The 17,301-nt window shown below is 34.6% G+C and overlaps 1 protein-coding gene and 1 long non-coding RNA gene across 3 annotated transcripts in view; one reads left to right on the top strand and one right to left on the bottom strand.

The window, feature by feature from the left end:
• The window catches only part of LOC140505805 (uncharacterized), a 131,556-nt gene that overhangs the window by 53,396 nt on the left and 60,859 nt on the right, over positions 1-17,301 (bottom strand). The window lies entirely within an intron of this gene.
• Positions 1-17,301, top strand: part of LOC140505803 (sodium channel protein type 3 subunit alpha) — a 153,939-nt gene that overhangs the window by 130,169 nt on the left and 6,469 nt on the right. For both annotated transcript variants that reach the window (XM_072612187.1, XM_072612188.1), the window contains 6 exons: positions 2,175-2,297; positions 5,337-5,609; positions 8,900-8,953; positions 9,711-9,848; positions 11,433-11,537; positions 12,862-13,132. In XM_072612187.1, coding sequence (XP_072468288.1) covers positions 2,175-2,297; positions 5,337-5,609; positions 8,900-8,953; positions 9,711-9,848; positions 11,433-11,537; positions 12,862-13,132 — 964 coding nt within the window. The remainder of the gene's footprint in view (positions 1-2,174; positions 2,298-5,336; positions 5,610-8,899; positions 8,954-9,710; positions 9,849-11,432; positions 11,538-12,861; positions 13,133-17,301) is intronic.

Here is a 17,301-nt window from a genome sequence, read left to right as displayed (position 1 = left end):
CACTCTCCACATGGAAGACAGAACCAAAACAGGCGCCAGAAAACCCCTTCACAGTAACAAAGCAGTCTATACACAGTCACAATGCAGAGGACAACACCATCCCCAGGTTCTGTCAGGCTTCCTACAAACCCTCAAACAAAATCACGAACAAGCTCTCCCACTCACACCAGTTGCTGTCTGCTCTTTCCCAGTTCTGACCAGTCTGACCAACTTCCTCTAAGCTCTGCTCCAGCTCCGCTTCTTCCTGCTCCACCCCTTCCTGTTCTACCCATCCAGCAAGCTCCTCCCACCACAGGCTTCATGGGACTCAAATTATTGTGACTTAGGCTTCCATGTGACTTAAGCATATCACAGAGGTCTATTAATGGTTAGAAAGATCTTCAAATTAAGCAAAAAAAAAAAAAATACATTAACAATACAGTAGCAGGGTCAGTGCTGATCGGCATTTATAGAGTTTCCCTGTGGGGAATTCCTGATACCAAAGAAATCCCAGGTGCAGTCAGAAGGAGGGGGGAATCTCCCCTGGTACTTAACCCTTTGCACCTAATTCAATATGCAAAGGACCTGGGATTTTGTTAGTGTGAATGATAGCTCCACTTAGGCATAGTATAAATCAGCAACTCCTATATTACATTTATAGTCTTAGAGTTGTGTGAAGCTCCGGGAGATTAAGTGATTTGCCCACAGTCACCCAGCTACTAAGTACTAGATGCAGCACTTGAACCTAGGCCTTCCTAAATTTAAGTAGATGCAGCATTTTAGCCTATACCATCACCCTTCCTGTAACTAGTCCTCAATAAATATTTATTAAATTGAATAGGACATGTCTTTTAGGATTACTCAGCTCTGTCCTATGTCAGCTATAGAGAATTCTCAGGCTCACACAGTTAAAGCTGCTCAGGCTAAAGTCCCATGGGGACATGTTCTTAGCTACCTCTTCTTGGAGAGCTCCTGGAATGGTTTCTGGTCTTAGAATGTACTTCTCACTCTATAAATTTATTTGAATACTACAGTACTGAGATAATTTAAAATAGTCAGGGAAGATTAACCATAAGTACACAAAGACAATTAATTTCAAGTTATCTTAACAAGAACTATATGACTGAGTGAAATAAGGTCTGTTTTAACTCAATCACAGAGCATTTTGTGTTTGCCTGTTTGTTCCACGATAAATTTTATAGGTTGTGGGCTAATTTTGGCTAAATTTGATACACTACTATAAGGTATTTCAGATGTTTATGACTTGTAATTCATGAAACCATCTTGAAATATTGTGAAGGAAAATTTTTTTTGAAGGACATTTCTTTATCAATTTTTACTGTATTAAAATAAAAGAGGATGCAAATAATGGAATGCCATTGTCCTGAGGAAGTATAATTACAGTTCACCATAACAACAGTAGAGAAATATATGGTAGATGTAAACAGGTTTCCGTGCATTTGCAAAAATGAATTTCACAAAAGAAATGACACATACAAATGACAACATCCAAGAGATGTGTGAACAGAAAAAATGAGGTTTGACAGTTATGTAGTAACAAAAAGAAATAACAACATAGAATATATGCTGTAATGGTACCTGTGTTAAAAGACCTATATAAAGACCCTTACACATTGGGTGGATCCTCAGGGGAGAACTGTATGGGAGAACATAGAAAAGAATTGGGCAAAATGAGAAAATATATGGTTTGTACATTGTAGATAGTGTACTCATCAACAAAATCAGATTCATTACAATACTTAAGTATTAAATTAATTTTTTTATGGAACTAGAGATTATAGAGATATAAGACCATTATGTGAAGTACAGTCTATAGTTCATCCAACTGTTTAAGTAGTGTAACTTGATATAATACTGATAAGAACAGCTGACATTTACAAAGCAATTTATATAAATATGTGTATCTGATTCACAAAAAAACCCTATGAGGGAGGTAAGTATAAGAAATATTATCATTTTACAGATAAGGAAATAGGCTCAAAAAGGTTAAACAAATCAACTGCACATAGTTTTACAGTCAGTCAGTAAAAAAAAGTGTTAAGTGATTATGGTCTGATAAAAATTTTTTTCAAGTAGATATGTTTCCCTTGTTAATATATGGCCATTTATATAATTGGCCATTTTATGGTAGAACTCCTTAATTAAAATTTCTGTTTTTGTCTTGATATGCATAGGTATCGTTGGTTAGCTTGGTAGCCAATGCTCTGGGCTATTCAGAACTTGGTGCCATCAAATCCCTTCGAACACTAAGAGCATTAAGACCTCTGAGAGCACTGTCCAGGTTTGAAGGAATGAGGGTAAGAAATACATGAAAATTCCTCAAATGATACTTTACCAAATAAGCATAATAGTGAACAGATGTGCTTAATTCATCCCTCTTATGTTTCAAAGAATCATAAAATAACAGAATTTAACTCAAATTCATCTTGGAGCACCTAAATCAAAAAGAGATTGTGTGAATCAAACAATATCATACAGTTAATTAGTGAAAGGACTAAGACATGAGTCTTAGTCTTTCAGGTTTTTGATTCTCATTTCATTGGCCTTTCTATTGCACCAAAATCACACATAAAAGGCTATATGCAATCACACGTATTACGTTAATACACATTACACTTTGGTACATATTTTTTCTCAAATTAATAATAAGAGCCTAGGATTTAGTTGGTAGAAATCACCTAATTTAATCCCATTCACTTTCCAAAATAGGAAACTGAAGCACAGAAAGGGGAAACAATTTTTCCAAGATCACACAGCTAGTAAATAAATAGTGAAGCCTTAGCAAGTTGCTTTTTTTCCTCTTCACAGATATTATTCTGATTTCTTAAAAAGTTATTAGTAGTTAAAGGTAAATAATTTTTACCTACTAATAACATACAGAATTTTTAAAGTGTAAAAGAAAAAAGCCTAACATTTCAGCCTTGATAATAGTTTTAAAATTAAAGCAAAAAAGAAAGTTGGAATAATTAGGCACTAAAGGCAAAAATGGCTTGGGTAAATTTTTTTTTGCATTTAACTACCTGTATAATTATAAGTTATATTCTTGATCTCTGATTAAACAATTAATCTAGTTTATTTTCTTCTTGTTACGTGTATTCTAACCTGAAGAGTATATGTGCACTCTTTTAATTTCCACTGTGGTAAAACACCTCTGGTCTGTATTTGAAATTGTACAAAATTAAACATATATACTGTGAAAGTAATTTCAGCACAAATTTTTTGAATAAGGATAAGTGATCCCCTTGTATTACAGTTTTCAATTTCTATGTAAAAAAAATGAAAAAGAATGAAAAATTAGTTTTAGTTTGCATTGATTTGAAATAATAAAATTAGATATTTCCATTTTGCTATAACTTTTTATGAACTATTATACTACAGTACCTTATTTGGTCCTCACAACAGTCTTGTGACTCATTATTAATTCTGATTTTACACAGGAGATTAAGGTTAAGTGACTTGCCCATGATCACACAGCCACTAAGTGCAGGGGAGGAGGAAGCAGAGGCAGGGAGGGAAAGGATTCAAACCCATATCTTTCCTGAATAAAGGGTTCAGAAGTTCTTGAAAGCACTGTTTGTTTTACATATACTCTAAATCAAAGGTTTTCAAACTACAGCCTGAGGGCCAGATCTAGACTGCTGTTTGTTTCTGTATGGCTCACAAGTTACTGGATGTACAAAAACAGGCACCAAGCCAGATTCGGTTCTTGATTCGGTCCGTGATTTTAATGATGATGATGATGACTGCTGAGTGATTTTTCAGTAGTGTTTGACTCTTCATGACCCTATGTGGGGGTTCTTTGGCAAAGACATTGAAGTGCTTTGCCATTTTCTCCTCCAGCTTATTTCTTCAGGAAACTGAGGCAAAAAAGGCTGAAGTACCTTGTCCAGGGTCCCACAGCTAATAAGTGCCTGAGCCCAGATTTGAACTCATGCCTTCCTGTCTCCAGGCCTGGTGCTCTATTCATTGTGCCACCGACCTGCCCATTTAGATAACATTTATATACTGCTTTAAGGTTTGTGAAGTGATTTGCAAATATTTTTTTCAGTTCATCCTTTACAATAATCATAGGAGGGTTGTTGTTGTTCAGTCGTTTTAATCACATCTGACTCTTCATGGCCCTATTTGGGGTTTTCTTGGCAGAGATACTGGAGTGGTTGGCCTTTTCCTTCTTGAGTTCATTTTGCAGATAAGGAAACTGAGACAGACTTATGTGTCTTGCTCAGGGTCACAAAACCAATAAATGTCTAAGACCAGCTGTGAACTCAGGAAGATGAGTCTCCCTGACTCCAGACCCAATGTTCTATCCACTGAACCACCCAGCTGCCCTTCTAGGCAATAAGACAGTTATTATTATCATGGCCATTTTATAGGTGTAGAAACTGAAGCAGAAGGGTCTATCTTGATAGGGTCAGACTTGATAGGGTCATTCATCTAGGAAGTATCTAAGTCCGGATTTGAAATCCAGTCTTTCCAAATCCTATGCTCTATCCACTGTGCCACTTAAGACTCCTCAATTAAAGAGTTTATTACAATCAATGAGGGAGTGGTCAGATTAAATGGAAAATTATGTGCTCAACATAAATCTTTACAATTCCAAATATCTTACAGATATCTTAGGATAACCCTGCTTTTATCAGATAAAAGCTAGATTATTCTCCTTCCTTACTAGATCAGTCTTAAGATAGCTGAAGTAAATCTAAATGTTTGAACAACATCACAAATTCTAACATTTCACATAGGTAAATGTGGAGCAGTAGTGTTATGTCTTCAGAAGAAAATTTACTTTTGTTGCAATATACTTTTTAGAAACTATGAATAACCAAACAAAAAGGAAACAAATTCTTATTGTGTTTTAGATTCTGAAAAATTTTAAATATGAAAATATAGATTGAAGGCATATAAAACACCTGTTTTATTTGTAAAGTCCTTTGCATAACCATCCTCTCATATATTCATTAACTTCATATATTAACTTTTTTGTATATTAATTTGTATTGCCTATTAATTTAATTTATTTTGTTGGTATTTAATGTCTCTTTCTCCTTTTTTTCTCTAGCATACAAACATTTTATGACTCCATCTTACTACCAGGTTTTCCTTTATTTCTTTTTCATACTTTTGCTTTCCAAATATACTACTGATCTTAAGTTCTGTCACTTTTTTTACCTTTACCAAATATTTATTTAAAACACTGAATATGGCAGATACAATTCTTTTATGAATGTTTTTACTAAAAAAAATATGCACAATGCTTTTTAGTAGGAAATAAAATAGAACTTAAGTAAAAAGATGTGCGGTTTTTTTTAATGCACAGTTTCCTTTTTCTGAGCTAGGTGGTTGTGAATGCTCTGGTTGGAGCCATTCCCTCCATCATGAATGTCCTGTTGGTTTGTCTCATATTCTGGCTCATCTTCAGCATCATGGGAGTGAATCTGTTTGCTGGAAAATTCTACCACTGTGTTAATGTCACCACTGGTACCATGTTTGAAGTTAAGGAAGTCAATAATTATACTGACTGTCAGGCTCTTGGAGATCAGGCTCGGTGGAAAAATGTGAAAGTAAACTTTGATAATGTTGGAGCTGGATATCTTGCCCTGCTTCAAGTGGTAAGTTCCTATTAGTCTGATTACCTGAATATGATTAGCAGTACCAAAGTGAATGATGGCTTATAATTTTCCAGTTAGTATAATCCTTCCTCTGTTGCGATGGCCTTCATGACTTACAACTTTTTGATGGAGAAATATGTGGTTAATTAACTCAGTTTATATTGCTCACACTTGGAAAACCTTTTGAAAACAAAGCTTTGAGAAGAAAATGGCTCATGTAATTACTTTAAAATGTTCTCTGTGTTTCAATTCATTTTTGATGATGAAAATTTAATTATATAGTGTTTATTTTACAGTTTTATTGCATCATTTTATATGCTTGTTGCCTTCCTAGGTCCTAGTTATTATCCTCAGTTTCCTAAGGAGAATAAGCATATTTGTAGAGTTTGATTATGATGTAAGGTAAAAAACTTGGTTGTGATCTCACAGACCTTGCCTATGTGGACAAATAGTTTAGACATTTTGAGTAAAGTGATTCTTCAATGAAATCCCTCATTTAGGCTATATCCCCTTTTTCTTTCCTCTCTTCCTCTGCTTTATTCTTCTTGAGCCTAATCATTGTCTCCATCACGATTTCCAGTCACTCTATACCTCCCTTGCTGTTTTCTTTATCCACTACTTCTGTGTTGGCCACATTTACTTCCTTTCACAGCTTTCATCCATACTTAAGCAAGTCTATTTTACGCTATCATCTACCTTGAATACTCTGCATCATTCTTCATATCTTGCCAAACCTCCATTTCATAATTCTCCACTGCTACATGTGTGCTAGTGAGTATCACTGGAGGAGACCACGTGACCATGCTGAGTCCACTACAAATGTTTGTTATCAATTGGACCCTCATTGCAGGAAGCTCATCCTATTTCTCAATTACTCTCAACTACATTCTTCATAGTATCTGTTCAAAACATTCTCTTGTCTCCTCAAGTACCACCACTTTCCTTTCCCTCTTAGGAGAGGATCTTTCTTTAGACTTTACCAAAAAGCCTTCTTTTTCTCCTCTAATTCCGTACCTTAAATCCCCTAAACATTATTCCCCATCCTCTTCATTTTAGTCTCTGACAAAGAGCTGACCTTTCTCTTTGCCAATCCTTCCATTTATATTCTTGATTCTTTCCCCTTCTCTCAACTCCAATAACTTGTCCCTTCAATTGTTTCTCTGTCTCTTTAATCTTTGGTCACTCTTTTCCCACAGGCTTTTTCTCTGATGTTTATAGACATGCCCAGGACTCCCCAGTTTTTAAAACATATTAAACTGACTCTGCCATCCTCTCAAACTATTACTCTATATTTCTCTTCCCATCTATACTCATTGCCTCCACAGCCTAACCTCATACTTACTTTTTAAGCCTTTAAATATGGTTACCAACCTCACCAGTTGATTGAAACTGGTTTCTCCAAGGTTTTCTTGTATCTTAGTAATTCCTATGGCATATTCTTTTCTCAATCCTCATCTTTTTGGCCATTCTGTAGTAGTTGACACTGTAGACCATCCCCTCTTCTTAGATACTTTCCTCTCCTTGACTATTCATGACACTGTACTCTTCTAGCTCTCTTCCTACCTGTTTTTCTACTCCTCAATTGTCTTTGCTAAATCATTGTCCATATCCCCTCACCATAATCATACTTCAGAGCTCTTTCGGGACCTCTTTTCTTTCAGTGATCTCATCTGTTCCCCTGAGTTTAATTATTAATTCTGTGCAGTTATCTCCCAAATATATACATATGTGTGTATATATAGACATAAATATATTTAAATAAATATTTATATTTATTATATGTGTATATTATATATACATATAGAAGTATATATACTATATACGAGTATATCTGTGTATATATACTACAAGTATACATATGTAGAAGTGCATCCTTTTTCTTTATATATATTTATATCTTTATACATATACACATATAGAAGTTACACCCTTTTTCTTTATATATACATACAAAAGCACATCCTATGTATGTGTATATATATGTATATGAGTGTATGTATATATATATATATATATATATGTACATCCTTTATCTTTCCATCCTTACATCAACAACTGCCTGTTAGTCATCTCAAACTCAATGTGTCCCAAATTGAATACATATTCTTTCTTCTCAACAAATTGCTCTTTCAAACATCCCCATTTCTGTCTAGAATAACATCATTCTTCTAGTCACCTAGGTTCACAACCCTGGAGTAATCCTTGACTCTAAACTCCCCCTCACACTCCATATGCAATCAGTTGTCCAAGTCTTGTCGATTCTACCTCCACAATATCTCTCAGATCTGCCCCTTTCTCTCAACATACTACAATCCCCCTAGTTTGGTCCCTCCTCAACATTTCTTCTGTCTTATTATAATAATTTCCTTATTATAATAATTTGTCTTCCTATAATCAGTTTCTCCCTACTCCAATGGTTGATATTCCTAAAATGCAGGTTTAGTCATGTCACTGTCCTGCTCAACAATGCAGTGAATCCTTATGCCTCTAGGATCAAAAGTACATTTCTCTGTTGGATGTGTAAAGCCCTTCACAATATTAATCCAATTTGCATTTCCAGACTCATGTCATTTTATTTCCCCCTAATGCACTCCATGTGTACCAAACTAGCCTCTTGGCTGTTGTTCCTCATTCACCACATTTCATCCCTGGATCCCCCTTCAAGTGTCCTCTCAGACACCATGTCCTCCACATGAACTTCCCCCATCTCCTCAATTCTTAGTCTTCATTCCCTCTTAAAGCTACCTTGTATTAGCTTGCATATAATGCTACTTTATGTTCACATCCTATACCAACCTCTTTGTATCCCAGAAGAATATATTATAGGTATTGTTTACTTTTGTTATATGTATATTTAGCACTGAGTACACTGTCTTGCACACAGGAAAGCACTCACTTACCTTTTGGTGTTGAATTTACTGTTTTTTACTTGCTCTAATAACTTTACGAATTAGAACTAGTCATGAGTGTAAAAACAGAAACTCTTTTAGCACTTAATTCAATTTGGTATTAATGATTTGAACCCTTTGGATAGTTGTATGCACTAAGAATAATGCATATATTATTACTGGATTTGCAATTTTTAGAACAAAAATGGAAAATGTTCCCAAGAATAAATAAAAGAAGACAAAAACTTGACTACATCTGCAAATCTTGTTTCATAATAGCACTTTAAAATAATGAATGAAAATAGTTGTGTAAAATAAGACTATCAAGTAATGTCCAAGAAAGTGTCATTTATTTTCTTGAAGAATGTTTTCTTGTAGAATTTAAATATATCTTATTTATAGGCCACGTTTAAAGGATGGATGGATATTATGTATGCAGCTGTTGATTCACGAGAAGTAAGTATCATTTATATACTATTTATATCTGCTAGATTTTTCTATAATAAACATGCTAGAATTACAGTTCCTAAATTGGGTGCTCAGAATATTATAAATTATAAGATCACAGTTGTTTTAAGCATTACATTTTGAAGAGTAAAATATTCTAAATGGACATATACTTGATATAAGAGAGAGTTTCTAACTAAATGGGTAATAAAATACTGAATTGTCCAATCTAGAAAGATTGTTCACAATGAGAAAAGGACTTGAGAGTAATGGGGGAGAGGGACAGATATTCAGTGTCTTCTCCTGGCTCTGTAATGATAAATTAGGTGATTTATAAGTGACTTCAGGATGAAATGTAAAAGCAAGCAACTTCCAATCTACCTAAATAAAATGAGAAAATTAAAGTACCATTTCAGAACATATTTTGTCTTAAATTTTTTCTCTTAAAAATGAAAGTTATAACAGTATAGTTCAGTTTTCTGGTGATAACATATCCATACCATGCAGACCCCAAACATTTGTCCTCTCCTATAATATTTATGTATTTATCTCTAAAAAGTCAAGTTGGGAAACAAGCTGGATATTGTATACTTTGAGCCAGTCTGAATTCTCAGTAAGGTACAGGGTAGTAATTTGAAACAAATACTCTGGATAAACATTTTGCAAGACAAAAGTTGTTCTTATGTTAAATAACTTGCCTCAAATTCGAAACATGCACGGACTGGATATGAACTGAACGCTTATTGTACATTTGCTTATTATTTAGGTAAAACAACAACCTGAATATGAAGTCAATTTATACATGTATTTATACTTTGTCATCTTTATCATTTTTGGGTCATTTTTCACTCTGAACCTATTTATTGGTGTCATCATAGATAACTTCAACCAGCAAAAAAAGAAGATAAGTATTTCATACGTTTTTACCTCCCTATAGTGTATAGTATCTGTATGTATGTGTTTATTTTTATCTATATCTATATATAGTATTGTATCTCTGTAAGATTCCTACCAGACCAGATCCAAATGGTGATCATTTTAGGACTCCAACTAGATGCAGGAAAGCTGCACTTACCTGTGGTGTATCCACTTAGATTGTTCACCACAATAAAATGAACTGACTGGCTCTTCCATATTCTGGCCCAGTTGCATACGAGATTTAGAAACTGGCTTAGTGATGAAGAAAAGCATTTTCTAGATTCAGTTTCCACTTTAAAGAAAGCTTTCCATTACTTCCCCCCACTGTACAATCAAGTCAAAATCCTGGGTTTGAAAAAACTGGTGTCAAACAGGTGCTTGAAAGAACAGATAAAAACACGATTTCAGGAGGAGAACCTGTTGGATTCATTTCAGGATTGTACACAAAAATCCACAAACTGCTTAAGGAATTATTTAAAGACAAATCTCATGAAAGATTACAGGATAAAATAGAACAAACTATCCTATTGCATGTAGTGCATGCTTATGTCAAGACAAAAGGATGATTTCATTATGAAATTACTCTTAAAGACTGCCTAACAGAATTTAAATCATAACTTGTTGCAGTTAATCAATAAGTTTTTATTAAGTGCCTACTACTATATACCAGGTACTTTTCTGGGCACTGAGTATACAAGGACAAAAGTGAAACAATCACTGCTCTCTTAGCAGTCATTCTGAGAGGAGACAACATGTACAGATAAAAGCATATACAGAATTGATATAAAATTAAATTTAGGAAATTTACAGAAGGAGGGCACCAGTAGCAAGAGGAATCAGGAGGGATTTTATGCAGAAGGTGGTGTTTGAGCTGAGTACTGTAAGGAAGCAAAGGATTCTACAAGGAGGAGGTAAAGAAAGAGGGGCGTGTGTGAGAAACAGCAAGGCCAATTTGCCTAGACTAAAGAGTGCAAGGAGAAAAATATGTAATGAGGACTGAAAAGTAAGATGAGGTCAGGTTGTGAAGGACTTGAAAAGCTAGAGAAGCTTATATTTGCAAGGGCTCTCCAATGTGTTTTAAAAAAAAAAACAACTTAGTTCTCACATATTCTATAAGTCTGTCTGATGCAAAGATACTACAAAAGAATGTGAATTATTATTATTTCCTATCTATAACATAATAACTCATATTTAAGTATCACTTTAAGTTTTACAAAGCAATTTCCTCACAACAATCCTATAAAGGACCATATTGTTATTCCCACTTTAAAGAGAAGGAAACTGAAAAAGTCATTGATCCGTGGTCATATAATTAGTAACAGAGCCTGGCCTGACTTGAAGCCCAGCAATCAATCTATTATTTATTCCACAAATGTCTCATATGCTTGAACTTTCACACTTTTTAAATTTGGGGAGCATTAAACTTAGATTAGTATCTCAAAATGGAAACACGAAAATTTTAAAATCCCCTCAAGCTCACCTAATATTTCAGAAGTATTTTATGAAAATAATTTCAGTGACATATTGAACATGTCAATGGTTGTAACCAGTTTTCATAATATTTCTTTACTTTGGAGGTCAAGACATTTTTATGACAGAGGAACAGAAAAAATATTATAATGCAATGAAGAAACTAGGATCGAAGAAACCCCAGAAACCTATCCCTAGACCAGCAGTAAGAATAATCCTTTATACTATGGACATACTGACATGGTGAATTTGATGTAAATCAAGCAAATTTTGTGGCATCATCTCTTTGTAGCTCTTATTGCAAGTTTATTAAAGAGTGAAGAATTTGCTCTTACTCTGAATGTGACTAAGAATTATCAGTCCCCCAAAATGAGGCAAACTGAAATTCTCGGCCCAGTGATGCCAAAAATTTACACATCCCTAGATAAAATAGCACTAGTCTTCATATAAATTCAAATGTTTAAAGAGTTTGGGGAGAAGGCAGATGATTGCAAAAATAAGTGTTTAACTCTCCTCTGCCTCATTTTTTACTTCTTTTCTCCCATCCTAACCATAGCCTTGGCCTTATCATGAAAACTTTATGATTCTCCCATTATGTAGCCAATTTTTGATCTCCTGACTGACTTCCATGCCACCTTCTGTCTGGGAGCTTGTCCCTTTTAAGCATCTTTATATAATCTTTTTCTATTGGTTTACTTTGTCTTTATCTGTTTACCAATTTGGATAGGAAATATTCTTCCTTTAAAGCGGAAGAAGCTAGAACTATTTACTGAAAAAACTCAGCAGTTCATCTAACATTTCAGAAAAGTATCAGTAAATGTTGCCAACATGTTTGATCCAAAGTCCCATGGAGATAGTCACACAGAAGTGTAGGTGGCACCTACACAGAAGTCATAAGAAAGTCCATAAAAAAGTAACTTCTGCTTTCCCCATCTTCCACTTCCAGTGCAGACATGGGTATCTTAGAATTTAAAAAATTTAACAATTCATTTCAATTTAGTATATATATATATATATATATATATATATATATATATATACATATATATATACACATATATATACATACATGTATATATATGTATATCTATATGCAGAACCATTATATGAATGGCACTATGTTAGGTGCTAGAGATCCTAAGATGGAATCAGACTCAGTTAATCACTCAGTTTCTGACCCACTCAATTCATTGCTTCTCATGAGATCAAAGTAAGTTTATGAAGGCTAAAGAAGTTTTGGTTTTTTATTATTATTATACTTTTACTGGATGCTTTGTTACTAGATTAACAATTAACAATTTACACACCTAACAGAGAGGGAGAGGGAAATGGAGAAAAGGGGAAAGACCTTAAGAAAGTGTATGTATGTATAAAAGGATCAATGATAATTTAGGAAGAGCTGCTTATATCTACCAATCCTGCCACTCAAATGCAGAGGAGACATTTTTTGTCATTATACTGCATTTGGAATTATTAAATTTTCCTTTTGGAGAAAAAGAAAATGAATGACAACATTCTATATTTTGTAGAATAAATTCCAGGGAATGGTCTTTGATTTTGTAACCAGACAAGTCTTTGATATCAGCATCATGATTCTCATCTGCCTCAACATGGTTACCATGATGGTGGAGACTGATGACCAGAGTGATGATATGACTAACATTTTGTCCCGGATTAACCTCGTGTTCATTGTCCTCTTCACTGGAGAATGTGTGCTGAAGATGATCTCCCTCCGTCATTACTACTTCACCATAGGATGGAACATTTTTGATTTTGTGGTGGTGATCCTTTCCATTGTAGGTAAGATATGCTTTGTTTAGAGACCAAATAGAGGTGAAAATTAAGCTTACTTTGAATTATCTTACTCTGTGTGTGTGTGTGTGTGTGTGTGTGTGTGTGTGTTTCACTGGCTATGCAGTATGTACCAAAATATCTTGAGTATACAGATGCTTAACTTCATGTGACATATAGGAATTCCTCACGTAAGAAGTTCCCCAGATGAGATAGCTGGTCATCAGCACTCTGTGGAATAGCACTCATTCAAACTCATAAATCATGAGCCCCAATTATGTTTACTTTTACTAGTCAACCAGAAGATACATTAATTCACAACCAAATAAATTTAATCAAATAGCTTAGAAAATTAAGTGAAAAGAAAATTTATCTCCAAAAATTCACTAGAGTATACCTTCCCACACCTCAAATGACTGAAAGAATACATGGAAAGAATACATATGACCAATAAACACTCATCAACTATACATACAAAAGAAGGGGCAGATAAACTGGAAACACATAAGACTAGAGCAAATAGATGGGGGGCATATACATGTGACCAGGGCAAATCACACTTCTGCCATTCTCATAATTCTCCACTACACTTTTTCTATGTCTTCTGGGTATGATGTCTTTGATTTTTGTCACATTTGATCCTCTGACCTCCTTATTAGTAAGAACTAGTCTCTGTGCTCCTCAACAGCTGGTTTTCCTCCTCCTCAGCACAAAAGGGCTAAAACTTTTAATGTATACCCACTGAGAACTATGAACCACCACTACCAAGCCAGGAAACTAGGAAAAATCCTCAGGCTACAATGGAATGTTCTTTTAGCTCCCCTTTATAGAGATGCTAACTCATAATCTCAGATCATACACAACCATCTGACTTCAAGTAAGAAAATTTATTTTAACTCTAATTAAATCCCTGAAGATCTGTATTACTGAAACTGATTTCAAAAACTGAAGCCAAAAAAAAAACAAAACCCAAAACAACTCCACAGGAACTGTGTTGCCTCGTGAAACAAGGTTGTCTTTGTCTCTCATGATATTCTTTAATTGTTACTCAAATGCATTTAAAAGTAAGAACAAAACAGCTGAGAGATAGCAGCAGCGCTCTCTCTCTCTCTCTCTCTCTCTCTCTCTCTCTCTCTCTCTCTCTCTCTCTCTCTCTCTCTCTCTCTCTCCCGCCCCCAATGGAAATGGAAACTTTGTTTATCTCCCATTAATAATGTTAATCTCCTTACAGAGGTTCCATTCCAAAGGTAACAAGTTACTCTGACTTATTTCAATGGCAAGGAGTTAACTCTAAGTAATCATAGATTTTAGTTTTTATCTGCTGTCCAAGGACCAGCCTAGCTAAATTCAGAGAAACTCATCACCAGAAAATGGACGTGTACAAAAATTCTCTTTGGCCAAGGAAACTCATGAAAAGATAAAAACATCAAATGACTCTCAGCTTTGAAAAGCCTCCTTCTGAAGTGATAGTAACAGAAACAAAATTTTTAGCTAAGAATGCTAAGAATTATACTGTTTGTAAATAGCCACAAATATTTATTCAATTATTAGAATCCATGTACAAGTTTTGTCTAATGACTAAAGAGATGACATCCTACCAAATGAACTGAACCATAAACATCCTAACATTCCCATTTTAAATGAATTTTGTGAGCTCATTGAGGGTAGGGACTTCTTTTGTCTCTTTTTTGTATCCCCAAATCTAAGGCAACAAGGAATATCATTCTAAGGAATGCTTGGTCATATTGTCATGTGGTATCGAGGAAGAGTTTAAACAAACCACCATGGGATAATTGTAATTTACTTTCCAATGTGTTACAGAGGATAAAGACATAGAAAGTATCTATGAATAACCCAATAAGAACTCCCAAACTAACCTATGCCTGGTTATTCTGGTGACATTAAAGCAAAGACAGTCACAGGGCTGGATGGTGAGAACTCTTTTCGGGATCAAGAAATGAAAAAGGACACATATTTATAAGCTACTCAGAAACCTCATTCTTGTACATCATGAATACATCTTCAAGAAGAGTAAGAGTAAGCTTGACATGGAGAGCACTGAACATCATAAAAATTAAATGGACTACATCACAACAGATAAAAAAAGCAACTTAGCAGTCAATCAAAAAGTAACTGTCTTTGTGTAATAAGATCAGCAGCTGGTCAGAAGAAACACGAAAAATAGAAGGAAAAAAGAGGTAAAGATAAAAGAAAACATTGCATACAATTAAACATATCCTTGGCCCAACCTATTTAAAAAATCAATTGAATGAGAATGGTAAACAGACTAAAGTAAAGACATTGGTTCGATTCTAATTTCTTAGCAGCATCACAAGTTTTAAAGAAACCAGAAACCACCTTGGCCAGCAAACATTTGATCTCCTTCTCAAGCACAGAGTTTTAGCCACAAATAGCAACATGGGTATAGAGTACAAATTCTTCTGAAAAACATTACAGAAGAGGATGATAAAAAATTGTAAGCAATATTGCCTCACAAAACTACAAGAAGAAATTAAAGGGAAGCAAGTTGCTGATAGTTTAGTATGTGGTCTGGCTAATTCAGATTAATTAGTGGAGATTTGTACATGAAATAAACAGCAAATAAATATGAAATTGAACATATCTGCTGTTCACTGGTGATATTTGGATTTTAGCATTTGGAATCTATTAACCTAGTGCCAGATTAATATGTGACATGTCAGTGACACTTAAGAAGTTGGAAAGAAATTAGAAAAATTAATACATAAGAAGTATGCTTATGTCACATAGTTTTAAAATGTCTCAGGGATTGTTTTTCAGTATATCTCAAAGTAAAGAAGATTAAAAAGGGCAAAAAAAACCCCCACTCCGCTTACTGGAAACTTTACCATAAACAAGGAGATATTAACAACTATGCCTATTTCTAAATCTATAAAAACTTTTATGATAATGTCTATGCACATTTTGGCAGACTCTTCTATAGTGACAACTTCATTGTCAGTTGAATAAGATATACAGAGAATATAAGCTCTCACTGTTGATTTTTTTTAAAAGTATGACATAATAAGGTTTACTATAAGAGAATATGTAATCTCATTGTTGATTTTGAATGTATGTCATGGATCCTTTCAGCAGTCTGGTCAAAGCTATTGACTCCTCAATATTTTTCAGAGCACAAAATACAATACACAGGAAACAACTGTATTGAAATATAGTAATGAAGGTATTTTTTGAAATAAGTTAAAAGCCCCTATAAAAACTCCTGTTATAGTACAAAATGCCACCTTAACAGTTAATGTTAAATAAGTTGTACATTTTGAAATCATGTAAGTTTCTGTAGCCCCTGCAAACATGCTGACCAACATCAAAACAAGACATAAAATGAAGAGATATGTGGCCACTTAAGAAGGACTGTCATTATAAATGTCCTTCATTCACAGAATCTAAGCAGAAGAGCAGTTATAGGATATCTTAGGGGTAAAGGGGGCCTTACTTTATCCCTCTAGTTTACCAGTGAGGAAGCTGAGGTCCCAAATGGTGATGACTTGCTCAAGGTCACACAAATATTAAGTAATAGAGTCAAAGTCAGAACCCAGGTATTCCCTTCCCATTAATGGCAAAGTTTTTCAGATGCCACTATTCATAGATGACATTGTGTTGATTACATCAAATACCTGTGCACTATAGGATCTTCTCAGTGAGATCTAGTCATTTAAAAGAGATTGGCCTAGCCATCCACTTAGAGGAAAAATAAATTTAAATATTTCATGGCCTAGATTATAACATGCAGTGACATGGCCTGCCTACTAAGATATAGTATGCATGTATACATATATGAATAAGAAGAATACTCAGAAAGATCTGTGATCTCATTGATTCAGTTCTCTTTAATATTGCAGACTACAATCTATCTTTGCATACCCACAGTGTGAGACTCTTATCCATATTCTTCCATAAATTCAACAAATGTGCTGGAGGTCTTCTTCATCTTCTTCTAAAATCTTGAGGATACCAGGGGAAAACTCTAATTATCTGCTTGTCATCTCTCTCTCTCTTGCCACATGACCAGCCCATTTTCCTATCATATGCTTCCTTCATGATATCCTTTACTCCTGATCTTCAGAGTTCCTGGTTGGTCATGTATTTCAACCTGCATGAGTGCATCACGAGCTTCTCCACTGCCCTTTGTGTGAAACACA

Source organism: Notamacropus eugenii, chromosome 5 (assembly GCF_028372415.1).
Source record: "Notamacropus eugenii isolate mMacEug1 chromosome 5, mMacEug1.pri_v2, whole genome shotgun sequence".
Classification (NCBI taxonomy): domain Eukaryota; kingdom Metazoa; phylum Chordata; class Mammalia; order Diprotodontia; family Macropodidae; genus Notamacropus; species Notamacropus eugenii.
Note: the sequence above shows the minus strand (reverse complement) of the source record. Positions and strands in the feature narration are given on the sequence as shown.